The 20,798-nt window shown below is 50.8% G+C and overlaps 1 protein-coding gene across 1 annotated transcript in view; it reads left to right on the forward strand.

The window, feature by feature from the left end:
* The window catches only part of BOC (BOC cell adhesion associated, oncogene regulated), a 36,313-nt gene extending 19,150 nt beyond the window's left edge, over nt 1-17,163 (forward strand). The window contains exons 5-19 of the mRNA XM_042954352.1: nt 515-658; nt 2,317-2,610; nt 2,996-3,268; nt 4,386-4,693; nt 8,033-8,192; nt 8,630-8,740; nt 9,241-9,447; nt 9,784-9,965; nt 10,449-10,554; nt 10,884-11,006; nt 13,310-13,531; nt 14,233-14,468; nt 14,684-14,760; nt 15,217-15,410; nt 16,419-17,163. Of these exons, the coding sequence (XP_042810286.1) occupies nt 515-658; nt 2,317-2,610; nt 2,996-3,268; nt 4,386-4,693; nt 8,033-8,192; nt 8,630-8,740; nt 9,241-9,447; nt 9,784-9,965; nt 10,449-10,554; nt 10,884-11,006; nt 13,310-13,531; nt 14,233-14,468; nt 14,684-14,760; nt 15,217-15,410; nt 16,419-16,606 (2,825 nt within the window). The 3' untranslated portion in view covers nt 16,607-17,163. The remainder of the gene's footprint in view (nt 1-514; nt 659-2,316; nt 2,611-2,995; nt 3,269-4,385; nt 4,694-8,032; nt 8,193-8,629; nt 8,741-9,240; nt 9,448-9,783; nt 9,966-10,448; nt 10,555-10,883; nt 11,007-13,309; nt 13,532-14,232; nt 14,469-14,683; nt 14,761-15,216; nt 15,411-16,418) is intronic.
* Nucleotides 17,164-20,798: the final 3,635 nt, after the last annotated feature.

Raw genomic sequence — 20,798 nt, forward strand, 5'->3', positions numbered from 1 at the left:
ATGCATTTCCCTCCTTCCTGGTGGCTTGCAAGAATGATCATCTCATCACCTGCATGTGCAGCATGGGCCCTTCAGTCCTTACAGTAGGCTCTGAGGCGGCACATGTCGTACCGTTCTACAAATGAGGAAACGGTATCTGAGAGGTCAGTCAGCTTGCCAAGAATCACAGAGTCCACGGCAGATCCAACGCGTAAGCCCAGGTCTGGCAGACCCCAGGCCTTGCTTCGTTTCCACCCTACTCCAGCTCCTTTGAAAGTATAAAGCGTTCTTCCGTAGACCTATGTGCTAACTCAGGGGAGTCCGCCAGCTAGCCAGTTTGTCAGCTAGTTGGTCAGGTTTACTCCTCAGCATTTCTGGCCCACTTGATTTGAAGTTTTGGTGGGAGAACAGCATTTTCAGTGTGGGCCTGTGGGGATTCAGGTGTACAGCTCACGGCTCCTGCCCTGCCTGCCCACCGGGAGGTGCCGGCTGCAGCTTTCTGGACCCAAACTCATCCCGTGTCCCCTTTTCTCAGATAACTACCTGATCATGCCATCAGGAAACCTCCAGATTGTGAACGCGAGCCGGGAGGATGAGGGAACGTACAAGTGTGCCGCCTACAACCCGGTGACCCAAGAAGTGAAAACCTCGGGCTCCAGTGACAGGCTCCGCGTGCGCCGTAAGGGGAAACAGGGTGTCTCACTGATGGAAGAGGCTGGTCGGGCTGAGGAGGGGGGGGGGGGACTCGGGGTGGGCACAGTCTGTGCTCCAGGTCTGTGGTCTCTGCAGTGGGGGTGGGACCTGGGGGGCTTGGACCAGCGGAGCATCCAGGACTCAGACAGAGCGGGGGTCCTCTCCCCACCAGCCGGCCACTCGCGGCCTCCCGTAGGCCCTTGCCTCATTCTGGGGGGTGGCTGTGCTTGCTGGTCCCTTTCCCCTGCCCATTGAGAGCTTCCCTTCATTGTGGGACTTTCATAGCAGGGATCTGTTGGGGCGTGTCTGCTGGGGCAGGACGGCCTGGTGTTCAGCAGCTGACAGCACGTGCACGGGAGAGATGATGGTGTGCCTGTGCCCATGTGAGGCCACAGGGCCTGCATGGCACAAGGCCAGGCTGTGCCTACACTGCTGCTCACTGAAGTGTGCCCAGCACCTCACTCTGGGGATGGTCCGTGGAGGCCCACACACTCCCCCAGTCGTATGAGAACAACACTCGCCTTTGCCAAGCATCTCCTGTGTGCCAGGCCTTTTTCCAGCCTTCCCGCTTATTCACTGGAGGGACATCTCATGCAGAGTGTGGTCTTAGAGTCAGCACCAGAGGCAGATGTACTGTGAAGCTAAGGAAGCCAAGCTTCAGCACTCCCTCCCTCATGGAGTTTTTGTGTCCATAATTTTGCATTCTGTTTCTTTTTTTTTTTTTTAATGTTTTTTACTTATTTTTGAGAGAGACACAGAGACAGAGTGTGAGCAGGGGAGGGGCAGAGAGGGAGACACAGAATCTGAAGCAGTTCCAGGCTCCGAGCTGTCAGCACAGAGCCCGAAGCAGGTCTCAAACTCCCAAACTGTGAGATCATGACCTGAGCTGAGGTCAGATACTTAACTGACTGAGCCACCCAGGCGCCTACATTCTATTTCTTAAAGAAGGCCTCCCAAGCTCTCAGGTCTTATAAAAGCTGGTTCTCCCCCTGGTTAGCTCATAAAGTAAAATCACACATAGTCCACGTGGAAGAGAGTGGCACATTGGAGAGCAACCAGCCTTCTGACGAGTGCTGTGCGGTTTCTCCACCAGCATTGAAAAGAGGTCACGCCTTCCTTAGCTGAGCAGCCGACAAAGTAGTTGATTTGCTTTGGGGACCTGTAATACTGTGCAGAAATGCATCTTTTTAAACAGTGGGTCCTGCTCAGCTCAGTGAGGTGCTTGCACTGTCAGGGACACTGGGAACCGAGACCTCTGGGTGGTGTGTGGGGGTTACCTCGGATCCTTGTCTCCTAGCTCATCCTCGGACTTGGGGTGCACTTTGCTTCTCTGTCTGCCTCATCTTTTTCTTTGCCAACATGCGTAGTTCTCCATGCATATGTTGGGTCAGTGCTGCTGCTCCGATATATTACCTCATCTCTTACAATAGCTCTCTGCAGAGGCAGGTCCTTGTCTTTGACAAGGAAACCAAGCCCAGGGGAATTCAGTCACTTTATGTAGGTCTCAAGCCCCTGAAGGGCTGTTTGATGCCAAATGCCCGGAGGACTGTTTCCTGGGCCCTGGCTGCCAAAGGCGGGGTGGAGGGGTTCCCCTGCACTGAGTCCTGGTCGCACGCATTGCTCTTCACTTCCTGGCCCTTCCAGGCTCCACCGCCGAGGCTGCTCGTATCATCTACCCTCCAGAGGCCCAGACGATCATTGTCACCAAAGGCCAGAGTCTGATCCTGGAGTGCGTGGCCAGTGGGATTCCACCCCCGCGGGTCACCTGGGCCAAGGATGGGTCCAGTGTCGCTGGCTACAATAAGACACGCTTCCTGCTGAGCAACCTCCTCATTGACGCCACCAGTGAGGAGGACTCGGGGACTTACCGCTGCATGGCTGACAATGGGGTCGGGGAGCCTGGGGCGGCAGTCATACTCTACAACGTCCAGGTATTTGGTGAGTGTCTGTTGCAGACTTTCTTCTCCTTGGCCTCCTCTTTGGTCAGTGTGACCTTTCTAGATGCTCATAACCCTAAGCCCTGGATAAGGTCATGTGCCTTGTGAGAGGTCCCATGCCCAGTGAGTAATGGAGGAGGAGAGAGAGGGAGGTGCTTAGATCCCAGGGTCTAGGTGTATGTGCCTGACCGCCCTCTCCGGTCCCTTTCCGGGCATGACTCTGACAGGAGAGACACAGGACCTTTCCTTCCCTCTATCAACAGTCACAGGGAAGGAGGGAACCATTCCTGACTGCAGTCCCCCCCCCCCACCCCACCCCAGGGCCTGTCTAGCCCTAAATGGGAGGACTCAGGCCCTTTGTCACCCCTGCTCCGGTTTCCTGGCAGAGCCCCCTGAGGTCACCATGGAGCTGTCCCAGCTGGTCATCCCATGGGGCCAGAGCGCCAAGCTCACCTGTGAAGTGCGTGGGAACCCCCCGCCATCTGTGCTGTGGCTGAGGAATGCCGTGCCCCTGGCCTCCAGCCAGCGCCTCCGACTGTCCCGCAGGGCCCTGCGGGTGGTCAGCGTGGGGCCTGAGGATGAAGGCGTCTACCAGTGCATGGCTGAGAATGAAGTTGGGAGTGCCCATGCTGTGGTCCAGCTGAGGACCGCCAGGCCAGGTAGGTGTCCCCCAAAAGGCTGGAGGAGATTTCAGCTGAACATTCACAGAACCCTTTCCTCAAGTGAAATCTCAATTTAGAACCCCAGTATTATAAATGAGATAAAAGTGGCTTTTAGTTATGAGTGCAAGTTCACATTAACTTATTAAAAAGTCAGAGGTGTACATTTTTACTAGTAGAAGTGATCTTACTATTGTATTTTTAAAAATGCTTTAGATCTGTGAGTTGCTAGGTTTCCATGGAATCCAGTTCAACAACCAGTGCTCTAGAGTAAAGAAAAGCAAATCTGCCCCTTTCAGCTTGATCCATTTCAGCTGACATCTACCCTGACTGAGTAGTTACTTACATACTCAGTCTTGGACTAGACGGGGCAGCGGGGTGTGGGGGTAGGGTGCAGAAAGACATAACAAAGACCCAGCTTGCTCATCAAGGAGACAAAACTCACCAAGGAAACAATTTGAGGAAAATGTGACAACAAATAATGCTGAATCCTCAGGATCAGATGCTAACTGTCTGTGGTTCAGAGGTCAGCTAGAGGAGAAACTAGCGTGGGCACATTCTGCAGATGCTTCCGAAAGGAAGGGTTGCCTGTCCTGGGCTCTCAAGTTCTCAGAGGTGACTTCACAGGTGATTTACAGGTGTCTTCACATCTCACATTCCAGGTGGCTGCAGTGGAGTAGGAAAAGGCCCAGAGTGTGCGTGGTGCTAAGACCCCGCAGTGAAGGGACATGTCCTTCCCCCAATGTAGGCATGAGAAGGAGGGTGCAGGGTTCCTCAGGAGTAAGGAGAACACCTTCACGCAAGGTGAGGCTAGTCCATGGGCTCAGGGAAACAAGCAGACGGCAGAGATGCTTGCCTGCTGCCCTGGGCCGCGGCGGGATGCCTGGGCACAAGGCCCAAGCCTGCCCTTCTCTCCCGGCAGGGCAGCAGTACAGCCCTGTCTCCTCCCACAGAGCCCGGCCATGTGTGGACTGGGCCCCTGGTCATCTCAGGCTCCCGCCCCAGGGGTTTCCTCTCTGACTTCTCTCTGCTTCCTCCCTCGAGGCAGCAACTCAGCCCATGACCAAGGGAACCAACATCCTCTTCCTCCGCTTCTCTTTCCTTCCTGGTCCTCCAGGCACGACCCTGAGGCCATGGCGGGATGCTAAGCTGGACACTGCCACACCTCCCATGCCGCCCTCAAGACCTGGAAGCCCTGAGCAGATGCTGAGGGGACACCCAGGGCTCCCCAAACCCCTGACGTCCATGCAGCCAGCTTCCCCACAGTGCGCTGGAGAGAAGGGGCAGGTGGCTCCTGCTGAGGCGCCCATCATCCTCAGCTCACCGCGGACTTCCAAGACTGACTCATACGAGCTGGTGTGGCGGCCTCGGCACGAGGGTGGCAGCCGGGCTCCTATCCTCTACTATGTGGTGAAACACCGCAAGGTATGGTGCCTGACCTCCCCTCCATGAGGCTGGGTGTGGGTTTCTGCCTGCTGGCCACCTCCCCTTGAGTTCCTGCAATCCCTACCACTGACCTTGACCTTCCTCCACTGAACTTTCCTACCACCTCCCAGGAAACTGGTTGTGATTGAGGCATTTGGGAACCTAAGAGGCCCAGGAAAAAGTCATGTGTGCCCCTTCGGGTTTTCTGTGCACTGGCTTCCCAGGAGCTAACACCACCAGCTTCTCCTCTCTAGGGAGAGTGAACAGTCTCCCTGGTAACCATCACCTGCCCTCCCCTCTTCCCTCTGTCATTTGTTGTTGATGTTGTTTTTTGTTTTGTTTTTTAACCAAAGTAAGCTCCTGTGGGTACATCCCTGCAAGAACTCTGCACGGCAAGCCAGCTCTAAGGCCAGGGAAACAAATATTTGTGAACAAGTGTTTTCTCTGAGGGCTATAAAATACCCCCTCGGTTTTGGGGACTCAACCATGGCTCAGGTTTGACAAGCAGGCATTTGAGCTGAAAGCACATCGTGTTGTTCGGACCTCAGCTACTTCTCTTTGACAGAAGGAAGCCTGTCTGGGTAGATGTTTCAGGAGCTGTCAGCAGGGGGAACCTCAGGCCCTGGCAGGGTGTGGGGACAGCCAGTTAGGCCATCCTCTTGGACACAATGTCCTGTGAGGCAGGACAGGGCCCCCAGCCTGCCCCCTTCATTCGAGGCTGAGCGCTCACCTGATGTTACCCCCCTGGGGAGAAGGACGTGAGATTTCCTTTAAGAAAATGTCCTTGAAGAGCATTTCTGTTCATCCCAGGTGTGTGCCTTTTTTTTTCCCCCTAAGGCCATTAGATGGTAGAAAATTATCGTTCTTAAATGGATTTTTAACAGTGTCATTTGATGATGTATTATAAATGCTGTATTTTATTATACCTTCATTGTTATTTTTGCCTATTAAAGTGCTATGTGCACTTAGTAGAAAGTATTGAAAATATGTGATTGTGGAACTGAAAGTATTTATCAACTCTTCTCCCCCCGCCAAAACCAACCAACCAACCCACCCAGCCCTGTGTGGTGCGAAGTGTTGGCCACACAGTAGCCATTCCCCTGCCCTGGACCCTGCCAGCAATCTCATTCTGTTCTTTCCCTTCATGACCTTGGGTGAGGACAAGTTCACAGACATACGGGGCCTCAGAAAGACACCTGAGGCGAAACTGCCTACGAGGTGGGGGCCGGGGGGTAGTTTCTCACTAACCCTTGGCCCCCTGGCCTCTTTGTAGACAGTCAGCAAAGGGGGTGAATACTTGTTTAACAAAAAGCTCATTGTTCAGACTGGGTTATGGGGCAGCCCTGGTCCTAATCCTTGTTTCCCCATGTAACCGGACACCTCCATCTCAGAGTTGTAGACAGAGATCAGGGCAGGCTAAGTGCTCCCAGTCCCCGCTAGACAAGAGCCAGCAATGAGAACAAGAATCATATTTTTCAGGCCAATAGGTGGCCATGAACCTGCCTCACCAAGAGGCAGGCTGGCAAAGGCGGTGCATGGTGATCTGGAAATGCCAGGCTGAGGCCACCGTCACCCTGTGTGTGTGTGTGTGTGTGTGTGTGTGTGAGACAGTGACTAACGACCATTCTAGTTCTTATTTTTGTTTCTGAGCCCAGTGGAAGTGTGAGTGAGGCCCATGCTGGGAGGGCCAAGGGAGAAAGGGGCACAGGGAGAGGGAGAGGACCGTGCCCCATCCGGCTCTGGCTTCTGTCAGGCTCCGGCCTGAGGGGCACTGGGGCTGCTAGGTGGATGCCACCAAAGAGAAATGATGTCTTGCAAGCAGTTCCATTCCTGAGGGACTGACGGGTTTTAAAGATCATCTCACAAGAAAGGACTCTGAAGTGAAAAATCAGTGTTTGGGCTGTGTGTACAACCCTTTCTCTTGCAGGAGATTGGGAATCATTCCTCTCATTTTCACTTTTTCTTGTTCGGGAAGCCGATTCCATTTCCTGCTGCATCTGCAGACCCTGGGCTACTGTGTTTGGGTTTCCAATACTACTGAGCATTCTCAGTTTGTGAAAACTTCTCCCCTTGGAACAAATCCTGGAAGTCTGACATAAATGAGCCCAGACCATCCCTGTCCCTTGAATAGTAGGTTTTGTTCTACTCTGGAATATTCTGCTTGAGGATTAGGGCTTTTTCTACCAGCTGTTTGATTCTTCAGCAAACCACGGCTTTGGCTTCCAGCAGACTGGGAGATGTGCACAGTTGGCAGTTAAGCTTTTTGTCCTGAGAGTTGGGGTAGGTGAGAGGAAGCAGCCTCCCAGCATCGCCCTTTGGGGAGGGAGCCTGGACTCCTGTATTTTTTTTTTTCTTTAAAGAGCTAGAAATGTGGGGCCATTAAAGATCCATACTAGATATAATTCATCCACAGTTTTTAAGTACTAAGAAAGGAGTGAAGGCAGGAGCAGAAGAAGGAGGATTGAAATGGCAGAGACCTACTGAATGGAGGGTGTGGGGAAAGTCCAGAGAAGGGGGCCAGGCATTTGCTGGGAACCTACTGTGTACCAAGTTCAGTGCTTGACACTATGTGAATGATCTAGTTTAATCTTCAGAATAAGCTGAGAGCTTTTATTTGCCTCATTTTAGAGATGAAAAGATTAGGGATCAGAGAGGTTAGGGAACTTGCTCAGGGTTACACAGCTGGTAAGAGACATAACCGGGACTTAAACCCAAGATTTCCTGGCTCCCAGACTCTTTTTCTTTCTAGGAGGAGTTACATATGATTATGAATGTGCTCTCTGGAGTCAAGTCACAGTTTCTGTTCTCACTAGTGTTGTGGCTTTAGGCAAATTGCTCTCCAAGCCTTAGTTTTCGTGAAGCGGGAACAAAACTAACACCTGTCTCTTGGGCTGTTGTCATGAAAGCACTTTATAGGGTACATAGTAAACACTCATCAGACAAAACTCTTTCTATTGGTACTGCGGCTTTTATCATCATTATCGTCATCCCATAGTATGAAGAGACTGTGTTTATTTGGTTTAAATCAAGGAGAAAGAAAGTTAAATGTGGAGGTTTTCAGAAATACAGAGAGGAGGTCTTTGGAGAAACTCAGCCATGTCAGGCCTTTTGACCCTCCCCACTGAGTGTTCTTTGATGGGCCGGTTAGGTGAGGGACCAGGGAGCTGACCTCGCTGTCCCAGAGCTGGCAGGACCAGCTTACGCCCTGCATAAACCCAGCCCATTCTCCTTCCCTGCCTCCTGCCCTGTTGGACTCCATTCTGCTTCTTATGTGAACCATAGCCACCGGTAGCTCCAGGCTGAGATGCCAGTGCTGAAACCAGCTACCTTCTCCAGCAGGTCACAAACTCCTCTGACAACTGGACTGTCTCCAGCATTGCAGCCAACCAGCACCGCCTGACCCTCACCAGACTTGACCCTGGGAGCTTGTATGAAGTGGAGATGGCAGCTTACAACTGTGCAGGGGAAGGCCAGACAGCCATGGTCACCTTCCGAACTGGTGAGGGTCAGATGTTGCCCCCAGCTTGGGGGTTTGTGGGCCTGAGCAAATCCTGCCAGGCTCAGGTGAGAAGCCCTGCTCACCTTGCCCCACTAGTCACCTTGAACTTTATCTTCCTTTCAACTGTTGCTTCACCTTGGTTTGTGAGCCCAGGCTGAGGGTCCCAGCTCTCATGAGGAGAGCTGCCAGCTGGCCTCTCTGCCCTGCTCCCCACCCCACCCCCCCCCACCCCGCCAACACACACACTAGTGTCAGGCACAATACCATGATGGTTAGGCAGAGCTAGGAATCAGTCCACACAGCCGGTGTCCTATATTATTTGTATCACCCTGCCAGATCCCCACCCCCCTGCAAAGTCTCAGGCAGAAAGAACTGTCTGGAAAGGGACACCTAATCCACACTCTCCCTCTTGCTGGTCTCCACCTACTTCCATCCAGGACGGCGGCCCAAACCTGAAATCATGGCCAGCAAGGAGCAGCAGATACAGAGAGACGACCCTGGAGCCAGCCTCCAAAGCAGCAGCCAGCCAGACCACGGCCGCCTCTCTCGTAAGCCCCCCGGCGGCTCAGGGGGGCGGGGTGAGCAGCGGTCAGAACTGAAAGCAGGTTCACTCCCTCCCAAGGTTCTTTGTTGCAGGCGGAATGGGGTCTTGTTCTGTGGGTCTGGGAGGCCTTGTGACATTTTCCTGGAATCTCCCCAGCCAACCCCATGAGAAAACGTAGATTGGAGTTTTTCAAGTAAAATGTAGTCTGACATGGGGAGGGAGCATTGGCCCTGTGGGTCCAGAGAATACAGAATGGAGAGCAGCTGACTTTCGGTCCTCCACACTCTGACACTGCAGAAGCATGGCTTCTAGGGGTTCTAGCTGAAGGACTTCTGGGAGAGGGTGACCCAGGTAGCCCTGGAAGATCTGATGTAGCCACCAGAGGGCAAGGGCTGGGAGGAGAAATAGGTCCCAGTCAGGAGCAGGCTGAGTCCAGTCACAGTACATCGCCTTATCATGTCCCTCCTCCTGCTTCCTTCCTCCCTCATGTCTGGTTTCCTCTAGCCCCAGAAGCCCCTGACAGGCCCACTATCTCCATGGCCTCTGAGACATCTGTGTATGTGACCTGGATTCCCCGTGGGAATGGTGGCTTCCCAATCCAGTCCTTCCGTGTAGAGTACAAGAAGCTAAAGAAAGTGGGGGACTGGATTCTGGCCACCAGCGCCATCCCTCCTTCCCGGCTCTCGGTGGAGATCACTGGTCTAGAGAAAGGTAGGGGTCCGGCCACTGTCCTACCTGGTCTCCTAGTTGTCCCCCACCACTCAGAGGAGAGTCAGAGCTTTGGAGGCTCTACTCTGTGCTGGTCCTCCACCTGCTATCTTGCTCACATTGGATGCTCTTGGTGGTGTCCCCTCCATCCTACAAGTCCTTCCTTCTCTGTCTCTCCATAGTGGTCCATAGCTATCCCCTCTGCGGCTCCTTTCCAAAAAAGATGGGAGTTCTTGTGTCCTTTGGGAGCTACCCAAAAGACCCTACCCTGGGTGTGCTGGGGTGGGTGGGTCAGAAGTGTTTCCCAGCTCCTGGGTTCAAGTGAGCGACTCTCACCAGGCACCTCCTACAAGTTCCGTGTCAGGGCTCTGAACATGCTGGGGGAGAGCGAGCCCAGTGCCCCTTCCAGGCCATATGTGGTGTCCAGCTATAGTGGCCGCGTGTATGAGAGGCCTGTGGCAGGCCCTTACATCACCTTCACGGATGCTGTCAATGAGACCACCATCATGCTCAAGTGGATGGTAAGTGACCTTTCACAGACTGCAAAGGGGAGAGGGGGCTGAGCTTCATGATGACAAGAGCTGGCTGCTGCAGTGGGGGCAGGAAGCAATCACTTTTCTATACTGCCCTTCTTCTAAGACCCCTTCCTGTATTTTTTCACAAAGCCTTCCTGTAAGTGGTCACCTCCCAACCCCCGTGTACCTGGGAATTGCGCCAGACTGACTTATCCTTACAGTACCCAGGCAGGTTCAGAGGGGGCTCATATATTTGGAGAAATGTCTGTTCCTTATCTCCAGAAGCTGGGGGACCTTTAGGCTAAATAACAAGTGACCTTCATAGCATTCCCCAGAAAGCCTTGGGGAGTATCATCAGAAGTATTTGCCAGACTCCTGCAGTGAATTTTTAAATCCAGGCTGGGGTAAAATTTCTGTCCACCAGTGGGTCTGCTCACATGAGGACTTCTCTGCTCCATTGTCAACTTGTTTCTTCTCCCTTCCCTATAGTATATTCCAGCAAGTAACAACAACACCCCAATCCATGGATTTTATATCTATTATCGGCCCACAGACAGTGACAACGATAGTGACTACAAGAAGGATATGGTGGAAGGTAAGAAGCACTTTGGGGACGCGGTTTTCTCTGTTGGCAAGGGTGTCTAGGTGTTGATGAAAGTTTAAAACTTGGGCATCTGGGTCCATATCATTGACTCCTGCCATGCGTGGGGTCATCAAGTTCATAAATCCACACGCTTCCTTCCCTTGGTGATGGGACCACAGGAACTTGGGTGGCACCTAAAAAATTCCAATAGTTCTCCTCCACCTCATTCATGGCACCAGCCCAGACACACACCCCTGTCCAAGCCTGACTGCGATTGCTTCCAAGTGGACTAGGTGGTACACATCACCACGTGTGACTGACTCTCTTGCTGCCTTTTCCAGGGGATAGATACTGGCATTCCATCAGCCACCTGCAGCCAGAGACCTCCTACGACATCAAGATGCAGTGCTTCAACGAAGGAGGAGAGAGTGAGTTCAGCAACGTGATGATCTGTGAAACCAAAGGTGATTCTCTTTAGGCTCTCTACTCTCCCCTGCTATTTTTAGCCCACCAGGACAAAGTCACTGCTCCATGTGACATGCTGGTCATATCTTCCCCATGAAGACTCCTTATTGTCCAAATACACCTAAACTTTGTCATTTTTAACTCTTTATTTGCCTGTGCCTCAAGTATGAATTAGGTTGCCATGGTGATGGCTTCAGGGAGCTTGGGAATTAACTCATACATGAACTTATGGAATAGAACCCATTCTTAAGGTTAGAACTTTCTATAAACACTATATTCCTATAAAATTTGGTACTTACATTGATTGGTTTACTTATTTTAATTACAACCCCATGAGTTAGGAAAGAAACTGAGCATCAGGAATTGATGTATCTTGACCAAGGTCCTTTAGCCAAGTTAGGGGTATTGAGCACACTCTGGGTCAAGTTTATCTAACTATAAGCCCAGATTCTTTCCTGCACTAAAACATGTTAAACATCTTCACTGAAAAGCTTAATATTTCCACATTGGTCAAGTGTTTAGATACCACCATCTCCATTTTGCAAATACTGCCAAGTGTATAACCTGAGTATATTGCAAAGAACATCATCAAGAGAAGATTACAAAGGAATAGGAACAGAGAGAAGAAAAGAACCCGTTTTCCTTATGTGGACAAGATTCTCTTTCTAGCTTTATGCTCTTTCAGTCAGTTACTCAACAAATACTCAGTGCCTCCTGTGTGCACTCCTAACCTCTTTTGTTGTGCACAGTGAAGGGAGGGGGTAGACACAGGACTTCTGGCTGTGCATGTATCAGGGGACTCACACAGAGTACCCAGGGCAAAGAGAGGCTTCACAAAGGCTTCGCACTGGTCTGGAGGGATTGACTCTTCAGGTGACTGAGAAGGGAGTAACCCGGGGGCAGGGCAAGCCTGCACACAGCTCCAGGTGGTTGGAGGGTGTGGGAAGGAGGAGGAGAGAGAGAGAGAGAGAGAGAGAGAGAGTGCTCAGGGAATGGCCAGGGATGGCAGTGGGCACTCTGGTCATTGAGAATTCTGCGGCTGTGAGGTTGAGAAAGCTCACAGGTATTTCTGCAGGCGTGGGCAGATGGGAGAGAGCTGAGAGGTAAGGTAGAAAGAAGGGACGAGATTGAGTCTCTTAAGTTTATGTATTTAGAGAAAGAGAGAAGAGACAGAGGATTCCAAGAGTTTGGTGTAGGGCTCTAACTCATGAACCGTGAGATCATGAGCTGAGCTGAAATCAAGAGTCGGGTGTTTAACTGAGCTACCCAGCCGCCCCGAGTTTTAGTCTCTTTTGAGGCTGTGTGTAGGACCAGGGGTTGCTAGCATGTCAGGGCTGGGAGAGAATGAAGAGAGTTCAAAGCAAACCATGAGGTGTCCGGCATAATGTACACATGGGTGATATTGCCATTTATTGAACTGGGGAAGCCAGAAGAGAAGCAGAGTCCACGAGAAAGGAACAAGGTGGAACCATTCGGTGACTTCCTGCAGCAGATTCTTCCGAGATGCTGAGAGACAAGCAGGTCTCCCAGCAGGGGAGGGCCCTGGAGTATTTGGCAGTCGCTGGGACACAGGCTGAAGTCATAGGAACAGAACAGAATACAGGATAGAGCCTGGAAGGGATTAGAAACCCTCGCAGATCTGAGAAGACAGAAAAATGTAAGCAGCAGCCTTCGGAGAGGTAGCGGGAAGTCACCGCCTGTGCTGTGGGAGAACCCAGGGGGAAGACGGCTCTGAAAGGGAGTTCTCAAGGTCAGGCACACCCGGACAATAGCACAACGCCGAGGAGGAGTCACCGTCTTGTCACTGAGTTGGTGTTTCCCAACTACCGGCTGTGCTAGAGAGTCCCTCCATCTCCTTGCTCTAGGCCCAGGCTCAGACTTGGCACTTTGCATCCCTTAATCTGCCCAGGAATAGCAAAACCATGGGTAGGATCTTCCATTCCCAGTTCTTTTGCTGGTTTCATGCATCCTGTTTTTAGATTTTCTTCCAAAAGTTCACCAGCTGTTCTTTGAGAAAAGCCCTATACCTTTTCTGCCCAGAAGACCCATTCTGAGACCAGTGTTTGGGTTGTATTTTGAAGTAGAAGGTTCAGATGCCTTCTGCAGTAACAAATTTCCCATCAGAGGCCAGTTCAAAGCTGAGCTTGGATACCACACTCATCTAATACAGAGTTTTGAGGCCCTGCCTTATGAGTTTGACCCCATTTCCCACACCCATGGAATCAGGTCTGTTGATGTTTCCTGTTTGTTGTGAGAGAAATGTGAAGGAATCGATGCTGAAGTGTCTTGTTCACAATTACAGCCCGGAAGTCTTCTGGCCATCCTGGTCGGCTCCCACCCCCGACTCTGGCCCCACCTCAGCTGCCACCCCCTGAAACCATAGAACGGCCAGTGGGCACCGGGGCCATGGTGGCACGCTCCAGCGACCTGCCCTACCTGATTGTCGGGGTCGTCCTGGGTTCTGTCGTCCTCATCATCGTCGCCTTCATCCCCTTCTGTTTGTGGAGGGCCTGGTCTAAGCAAAGTGAGTGACCCTTCAGCACCAAGGGGAAGGAGCCTGGGGAGGGGAGGAGGGGAGGAGGGGGCCTCCCAAGAGGCCAAGGAGGCCTCCACCCAGGGCAGGTTGGAGATGCCCTGCTTCACATGCACTAGAGCATAAGCTCCTGGGTCCCCCACAGAGCTCGGAGAGATAAGAATACATCAAGCCTGGGCCCTTTCCTCCCAGCTCATGGACCCTGGTGGATGCAAAGTATGAAGTGGAAAGTGGTCTGTCCCCTCTTTTCTGGAACTCAGTACTTGTCTGGCTTCAACTCCTTTTAAATTCTGAAGCTGCTGTTCTGACCACTTGCTCAAGTTGAAAATGCACCCCACACTTTCCCTGCCTCCTCTCTCGGTCTGTAGATGCCTTGAGCTTTCCCTCTTGTCCTGTTGCTAATTTCTGCTTCAGATGACAACACATCGGGCCAGCTTGTCTCATTCAAACATTGCTTCTTCTGTTGGCTCACCGCTTCCTTCCCCAAACCTGTGCCCCTCTATCTCCTCACCTTTCTCCCCAATGAAGAAAAGAATCTAGATGTTAGGAGAAGTGGGTGACTGGAAGAATATGTTCTGAGAGAAAATATTTTCATCCCTATGTGGTCAGAAATTTTCTGAGATTTCTATGGTATTGGAGGCTGCCTTGAGCTTCCTTGGCCTAAGCATACATCTGTCCTTCTGTCCTTCCAGAACATACAACAGACCTGGGTTTTCCTCGAAGTGCCCTTCTGTCCTCCTCCTGCCAATACACTATGGTACCACTGGGAGGACTCCCAGGCCACCGAGCCAGTGGGCAGCCCTACCTCAGTGGCACCAGTGGACGGGCCTGTGCCAATGGGATCCATGTGAACAGGGGGTGCCCTGCCGCTGCCATGGGCTACCCAGGCCTGAAACCTCAGCAACACTGCCCAGGGGTGCTTCGGCAGGTAACGTAGTCCTGGGAACGCAGACAAACAGGTGCGGGCCCACACGGGGGCATTGGTGGGGGGCTGCCTCCTGGGGCTCCCTCCCTCCTACTCTTTAATCCTGGGCTGCTGTGTCTGGCTTTCTTTAGTCAGGAGCAGCTCATTCTGTTGAACACGGAACAGGAAAGTTACTCGGACTGTGATGTGACCTTTTCGTTACTCTTTCTTTTGAGCAGCGGGATGACCCCAGCAGCCTGCTGAAGCAGACCGTTCTTGGCACTGGATATGACCCCCCCAGTCACCAGATTCCTAGGTAACTGGACCCTCCCATCCCTGCCTTCCCCTCAAACCCAACCTCAGTCACTGAGAGGAGACGGGGGACCCACATCTGACAACCTGCTCAGCTGGACTCTTCTCAAGGTGTTGTGTTTGCAGTTATAATGCCCTTTCTGCTCTGAGGCATAGGTTGGCCTCCAGAAATTGTCCTTCACTTGGCAGGCCAGAGTTGCACACATGGAGTTGGCTTTGTCCCCAGGCCTCTGGACACCTGACTGCATGTCCTCTCATGCACTCAGGACTTGCATGGAATAAAATGGAAATAGACTAGAATCACCCAGAGAAGTTGCGATACGACAACATCTTCATGTTCAAAGGGCACTAGTCCCTGCCCCATCTGAGCCCTGACCAGCCTCAGGGCAGCAGCCAGGCACTGGGAATACAGGCCCACTTCACCCCCACCTCACCTCTCCATCTGGTCTCGTGCCTGCAGGGGTCCCAAGTCTAGCCCAGAGGATGGCTCTTTCTTATATACACTGCCTGATGACTCCACTCACCAGCTGCTCCAGCCCCACCAAGACTGTCACCACCTCCAGGAGCAGCCCGCCCCCACAGGCCAGTCAGGCATGAGGAGCGTACCCCAGGGTCCTGGGCTGGAAGCAACGTGGGACCCTCTTTTTCACCAAGGTTGGTGCCAGGGGCAGGGCTGGAAATTGACGAGGTTGGGAATGACCTGAGGGAGGCAGGCGTCCACAACCCAGAAGTGTCCTAGAGAGGTGGCCTGAAGTAGAGTCATCCACAGTTTTTCTGTGGGGGAGACACAGCCCCACAGATCCATGCGGATGAACCAGCTGGGTCCACGTCCATCTTGGCAAGCTGTGTCCTCAAAGGCCGAGAAGAGAACACGCTCCCATTTCAGAGAAAGAAGCCCTTTCGGTCTTGCGTTTCACGACCATTCACAAATTCCAGCTGCCTCTCCTCACACCAAGAGGCGTTCCCTAATCACCCCAAATACCTTGCTCTGTTGGGTCTTGTCTCTTAATTAAGGAATGAGATTATATCAGTCATTAGGAAGCCGAGTTCTCACATCATCATAACTCTGCTTCCACAGAACTTTTTCTCCATGAGCCTCCATGCATGACCCCTGTCCTACCATCTTCCCTCGTGCCAGGCTCTTGGGAATCAGCACACGCTGGTTGCAGTGAGGCTGGTTCCGTTGGCTAACGCTTCTTAGCTTCCATGGTAGGAATGGTCCGTTCGCATGCAGACACCGTCTGCTGGGAGATAAAATTCTAAGACCGGCATCATCAAAACTGGACACCATCTGGGGTGGGATTATGCCCAGAAATCCTACCATACAAGTAGACTAGCCACTTGAATCTGGAAAGAACAGGGCTCTCTCCCACATTTCATGGCTCAGCTGACTTCATCCACCCCAGGTTACAGGCTAAGTAGTCGAGAGTCTCTGTGGTCCCACCACTGAAATGTGTAGGTGGGACATGGGCAACAAGTGGCCCACCCCATGTCTCTGAGACCTTAGAGGGAGCATAAATGTCATTGTCACAGTTGTTTCTGTCTTTCTCTTAGGGGTAGTATAACCAACTCCCATCACAGAGAGAGACTGACCCAGTACCACTGAGCACTGATTCCTGATCAGTCTGGATTTTAATGTTTCCCACTTTTCTCTCCCCTCAGGGCCCCCGTGCTGCTTGGGCCTTGTCCCAGTTGAAGAGGTGGACAGTCCTAACTCCTGCCAAGTGGGTGGTGGAGACTGGTGTTCCCAGCACCCCAAAGGAGCCTACACAGGGCAGGAGCTCGGGATACGGCTCTCCCCCAGCCCACCATTGCATGTATCTTTTGAAACACCACCTCCTACAATTTAGGCAGAAACCAATATCCCAGAAAGACTATATATTGTTTTTAAAAAGAGACAGAAAATTGGTATTTATTTTTCTATAATAGTCATATTTATATATTTATGCACTTGTAAATAAATGTATATGTGTTTTTATAATTCTGGAGAGATGTAGGGAATCCTACCCATTGAGATATGAGAAGGGAATCAAAGAAGCCCCAATACAGGATTCAACCAGGAAAGAGTAACATAGACTGAGAAGGCAGCCCTTCCCTAGAGCCTCTGTCACTGCCCAGGAGGCTGCAGAAGGCCCCCAGAGAAGCTTGCGGAAGGAAGAATCTTAGCACACTGTTCGTGACAACGATGAAGGAAAAGCAAGGGCCCCGCTATCACAGGCTAGAGACACTCGTGAAGACGGCTGGAGCTGGTACTACAGGAGATGTTTTCAGAAGATGCCCACGAGAATGGACTAAGATGTGTATAGTCCTACAAGCATTAACAGACCTTCCAGAATCAATCTGTGGCAGCATATCTCTGTAAAAACAAACACTGTAACTTCTAAATAAATGTTTAGTCTTCCCTGTACCGCTCAGCTTAGTCACATATGAGTCAGCATCCTCTTTAAACATTAGGATACACTTTTTGAATATTTGAAGAAAACCTCCACTCGTGACATTTTTAGCTCTGTCAAGACAGAGCCGAGATCTGGAAGAGGTAGGAGACGTTTCATTTTTTGTCTTTTAAAATACTGTGTCAGTAAGTGTTTCGTCCAAGAGGGAAATTGTGTGAAGGAGGCAAGGAGAAACAGATTCGCAGTCTCTTACTGACTGGACTCGAGGGGAGGCTTTGGTCTTATCGGAGGAATGAAACTTCTCTTTTCTCTATAGATACGTGTGGAAGACTACTTTCTCCAAAATACCATTTAGTTAAGTGCTAGGCTGCACATGCACGCGTGGTGCCTGATAAGATCCGCTTTCCTTCTTTCCTACAATAGACCAACATTGCCAGAGGAGTTGATTTTTAAACAACCAGGGAGTCAAGATTTACTTCTGTACAACCCTGGGACCAACCTTGATACGTGCAACTGGCCCTAGATGGGGGCTGAAGCTTTGCAGTGAAAGCGCTAGCACTCCCATTGTTCTTGTGAGGGAAAAGTATTTTCTAGATTGAAGGTAAGTTACAGATGAAATGCGGCTTGAGACACTTAATCTGGTTAAGAGTCCCAGAGCCAGACTCCCCACGCTCTAGTAGATGCCAGAGGGAGAGACAAGATTCTAGGACAAGCGCACCCTCTGCTGGCCGGAAGAAATAGTGCGCCTGCTCTTAGCTTGCATGCTTTTTCCATCCAATAGCTAAATTGGATAAAGAGCTCTCATCGAGATGCAACATGATCTTCAGAAAAGCTGTATTTAGGGGCGCCTGGGTGGCGCAGTCGGTTAAGCGTCCGACTTCAGCCAGGTCATGATCTCGCGGTCCGTGAGTTCGAGCCCCGCGTCAGGCTCTGGGCTGATGGCTCAGAGCCTGGAGCCTGTTTCCGATTCTGTGTCTCCCTCTCTCTCTGCCCCTCCCCCGTTCATGCTCTGTCTCTCTCTGACCCAAAAATAAATAAAAAAAAAATGTTAAAAAAAAAAGAAAAAAAGCTGTATTTAAAAAATATTTTAAGAAACAAAGTGAAGGCCTATAAGGAACATGGAAATGATAGAAGAACTAGCATGTAAGTTCAGCCACAACCTTCACTGAGGACATAGAAGTCACTTCCCAGAGTGGGACAGAGCCAGTGCTCTCCATCTTTACTCAGTCCAGGGCCTCTCAGATCTGGACTGTAACTCACCTCCTAGCTTAGTGGCTTAATTTTTTTTCTCTCCTTGATGATCCCAAATAGCTGTCAAAGTGAATTTTGGTGAACTTTATGGAAGTGATACATAAAATTGCTTTCTATGCAGCCCTGGAACCATAACAATACTGAATGACTTTAGCTCCCCAAAAAAGTCCTAGGAAAGAAAAAACACTTGCAAGGCACATTAAATGAGATAAATATGTGTATTTACCTCAGCCAGCTGCAGGAAAAGAGGAAAGGCTGTGAGGCCTCTAAATTGTAGCCTAGAAAATGAAGTAGCTTATAAAATACACTGAAATTCATATCTATTTCTTCAGGTTAATTATTATAGTGCCTTTTAGAAGTCTGATTCACCCCGCAGAGGCTGTATAATTTACTAAAGGAGGAGTAAGATCTAGAGGGCAGGCGCTAGTAGGGGTGCAGAGCCCCGCCCAGGGCCGACAGGCCTCTCCAGGCATGGCCGTCCTCTGTGACAAGACAGCCAGACTGAGCAGCAGTGGGTAACTGTGATGGAGGGGCTGCGCTCTATAGCTGCTTTTTCTCCCAGTTTTGGTTTGTGATGGTACTATGGACGAGGGTTCAAAATTGCCAAGTTACATTAGCAGTTGGACTCAGTGTGGACAGATTTTGGCCTCACTCTCAGAAATAAGGCAGCCTTTTCTGAGACAGAGGCAGAGGCAGAGAACCGTTCGATCAGGGAAGCAGGAGTGAATGGAAAGTTATTCACCCACAGCTGAAGCTGAACTTCCCAAAGACTCCGATGCTATACATAACTATAGATTCAAGACTGAGTCTGGAGTCAAGTAGAAATGAAACTAAAGCTAGCTATAGGTCTTGTCCAATTCAGAATAAAAACTGAGGGTTAACTATACTGCCTACTGGATACACGCCTGAATATTGTGGACTTAGTGATGGTTTAGTCCAGTTTGATTTGGGAAAAACGGTAATGATCCTGGTTGGTTTTACAGAGTCGAAAAAGTCATGGAATCTTTGCCATGGCTCTCCCACAGACTCTAAAGTCATTCTTGCTGCAGTTAGAATCACAGAACTTCAGAATGGGAAAGAGACTTAGAGCTTATCCAAATCCTTCACTTGTTGGACAATAAAAATGAGGCCCAGGAAATTACGTAACTTCCCCTGGCCCTCACTACCACCTAGGGCATGGCGTCTCCTCGGAGACCAAGCACTTGATCCAGGCAGTTGCTCATTGTGGTAGCTGGGTGAGGAGCGGAAGCCCGCAGCCAGACAGCCAAGCAAGTGAGGCTGGAAGGAGCCCTGCCTCCTCAGCCAAGCTTCAGATGGCTGCGGCCCCAACTCACAGCTTGACCGTAACCTCTTGAGGGACTCCATGCCCAAAACAGCCCGCTCAGCAGCTCCCAGATTCCTGACCCTCAGAAACTGGGTGAGATAAGCAGTTTTAAGCAATGTCTGGGGGAGAAATTTTCATGCATCAGTAAACAGGTAAAACCCTCACGAGTAGCACTTTTTAAATGCTTGAAAGGCGCACACAGTTCAGGGCATACAGCAGAGAAAATGATGGAGGGTGCTCTCCAGTAGATAAGCTACTACCCCACAGACAACAAGCACAGACTATTCGCGTCTCTTAAATAGGAACATGAAAGAATCTTTGAAAGGAAAGGAGCCCTATCTAATTTGGGAGACAGATCAGGCTAGTCGCAGGTTAGGAAGATTTGATGTTGCTGATCCATCTGCATGGATGCAATACTGCCTTCCTCACTGTTCCTTCTCTGTGACCAACTTCTATTCTGGGACAGCTCAATGGGATAGCTCATTAACATGGACCCACAGAACACTGGATCTAAAGTGCTATGTTCTCCCTCTTACTAATGGGAATCCAAATATCACATCATTCTTAGATGGGTACAGCCATACATTCCCATTACCACTTACCCCCAAACGGAAAAGGACACTCTCAAATTAGTTCAGAACATTATGCACAATCAAAAGTGATTGTTAGAGATGGTCTTTCAGCGTTATGTAATCATTCCTTACTTCTGGATCTACATCAGAAATAGGAAAAATGGCATAGGACATGAGAAGCTATGGGCATACCTAGAATACTGTTAGAGCTGCAAACATCTACAGAGAAAAGCCGCCTTGTTGACCATTTTGCAAAACCCGCTCTTCTCCATTCAGAGCTGAGGAGTTTGCTGACTCGAGGGGTGATTCAGGAAGCTGGGCAGTCTCCTGCTTCCTGCCAATCCAGAGGGATCTGTTCTGTCTGTCTGCATTTCCTGCATCCTGAGCTCCCAAATAACTGCTCTGTGAAGTTAACAATGTCAGAATCCTAATTTGCATTTCTTATGCTAAAATACTGTTGGCAGAATAGTTTGTGCTTTTCTTTTTTCATCCTCTCAGAGAA

This window comes from Panthera leo, chromosome C2 (genome assembly GCF_018350215.1).
Source record: "Panthera leo isolate Ple1 chromosome C2, P.leo_Ple1_pat1.1, whole genome shotgun sequence".
Classification (NCBI taxonomy): domain Eukaryota; kingdom Metazoa; phylum Chordata; class Mammalia; order Carnivora; family Felidae; genus Panthera; species Panthera leo.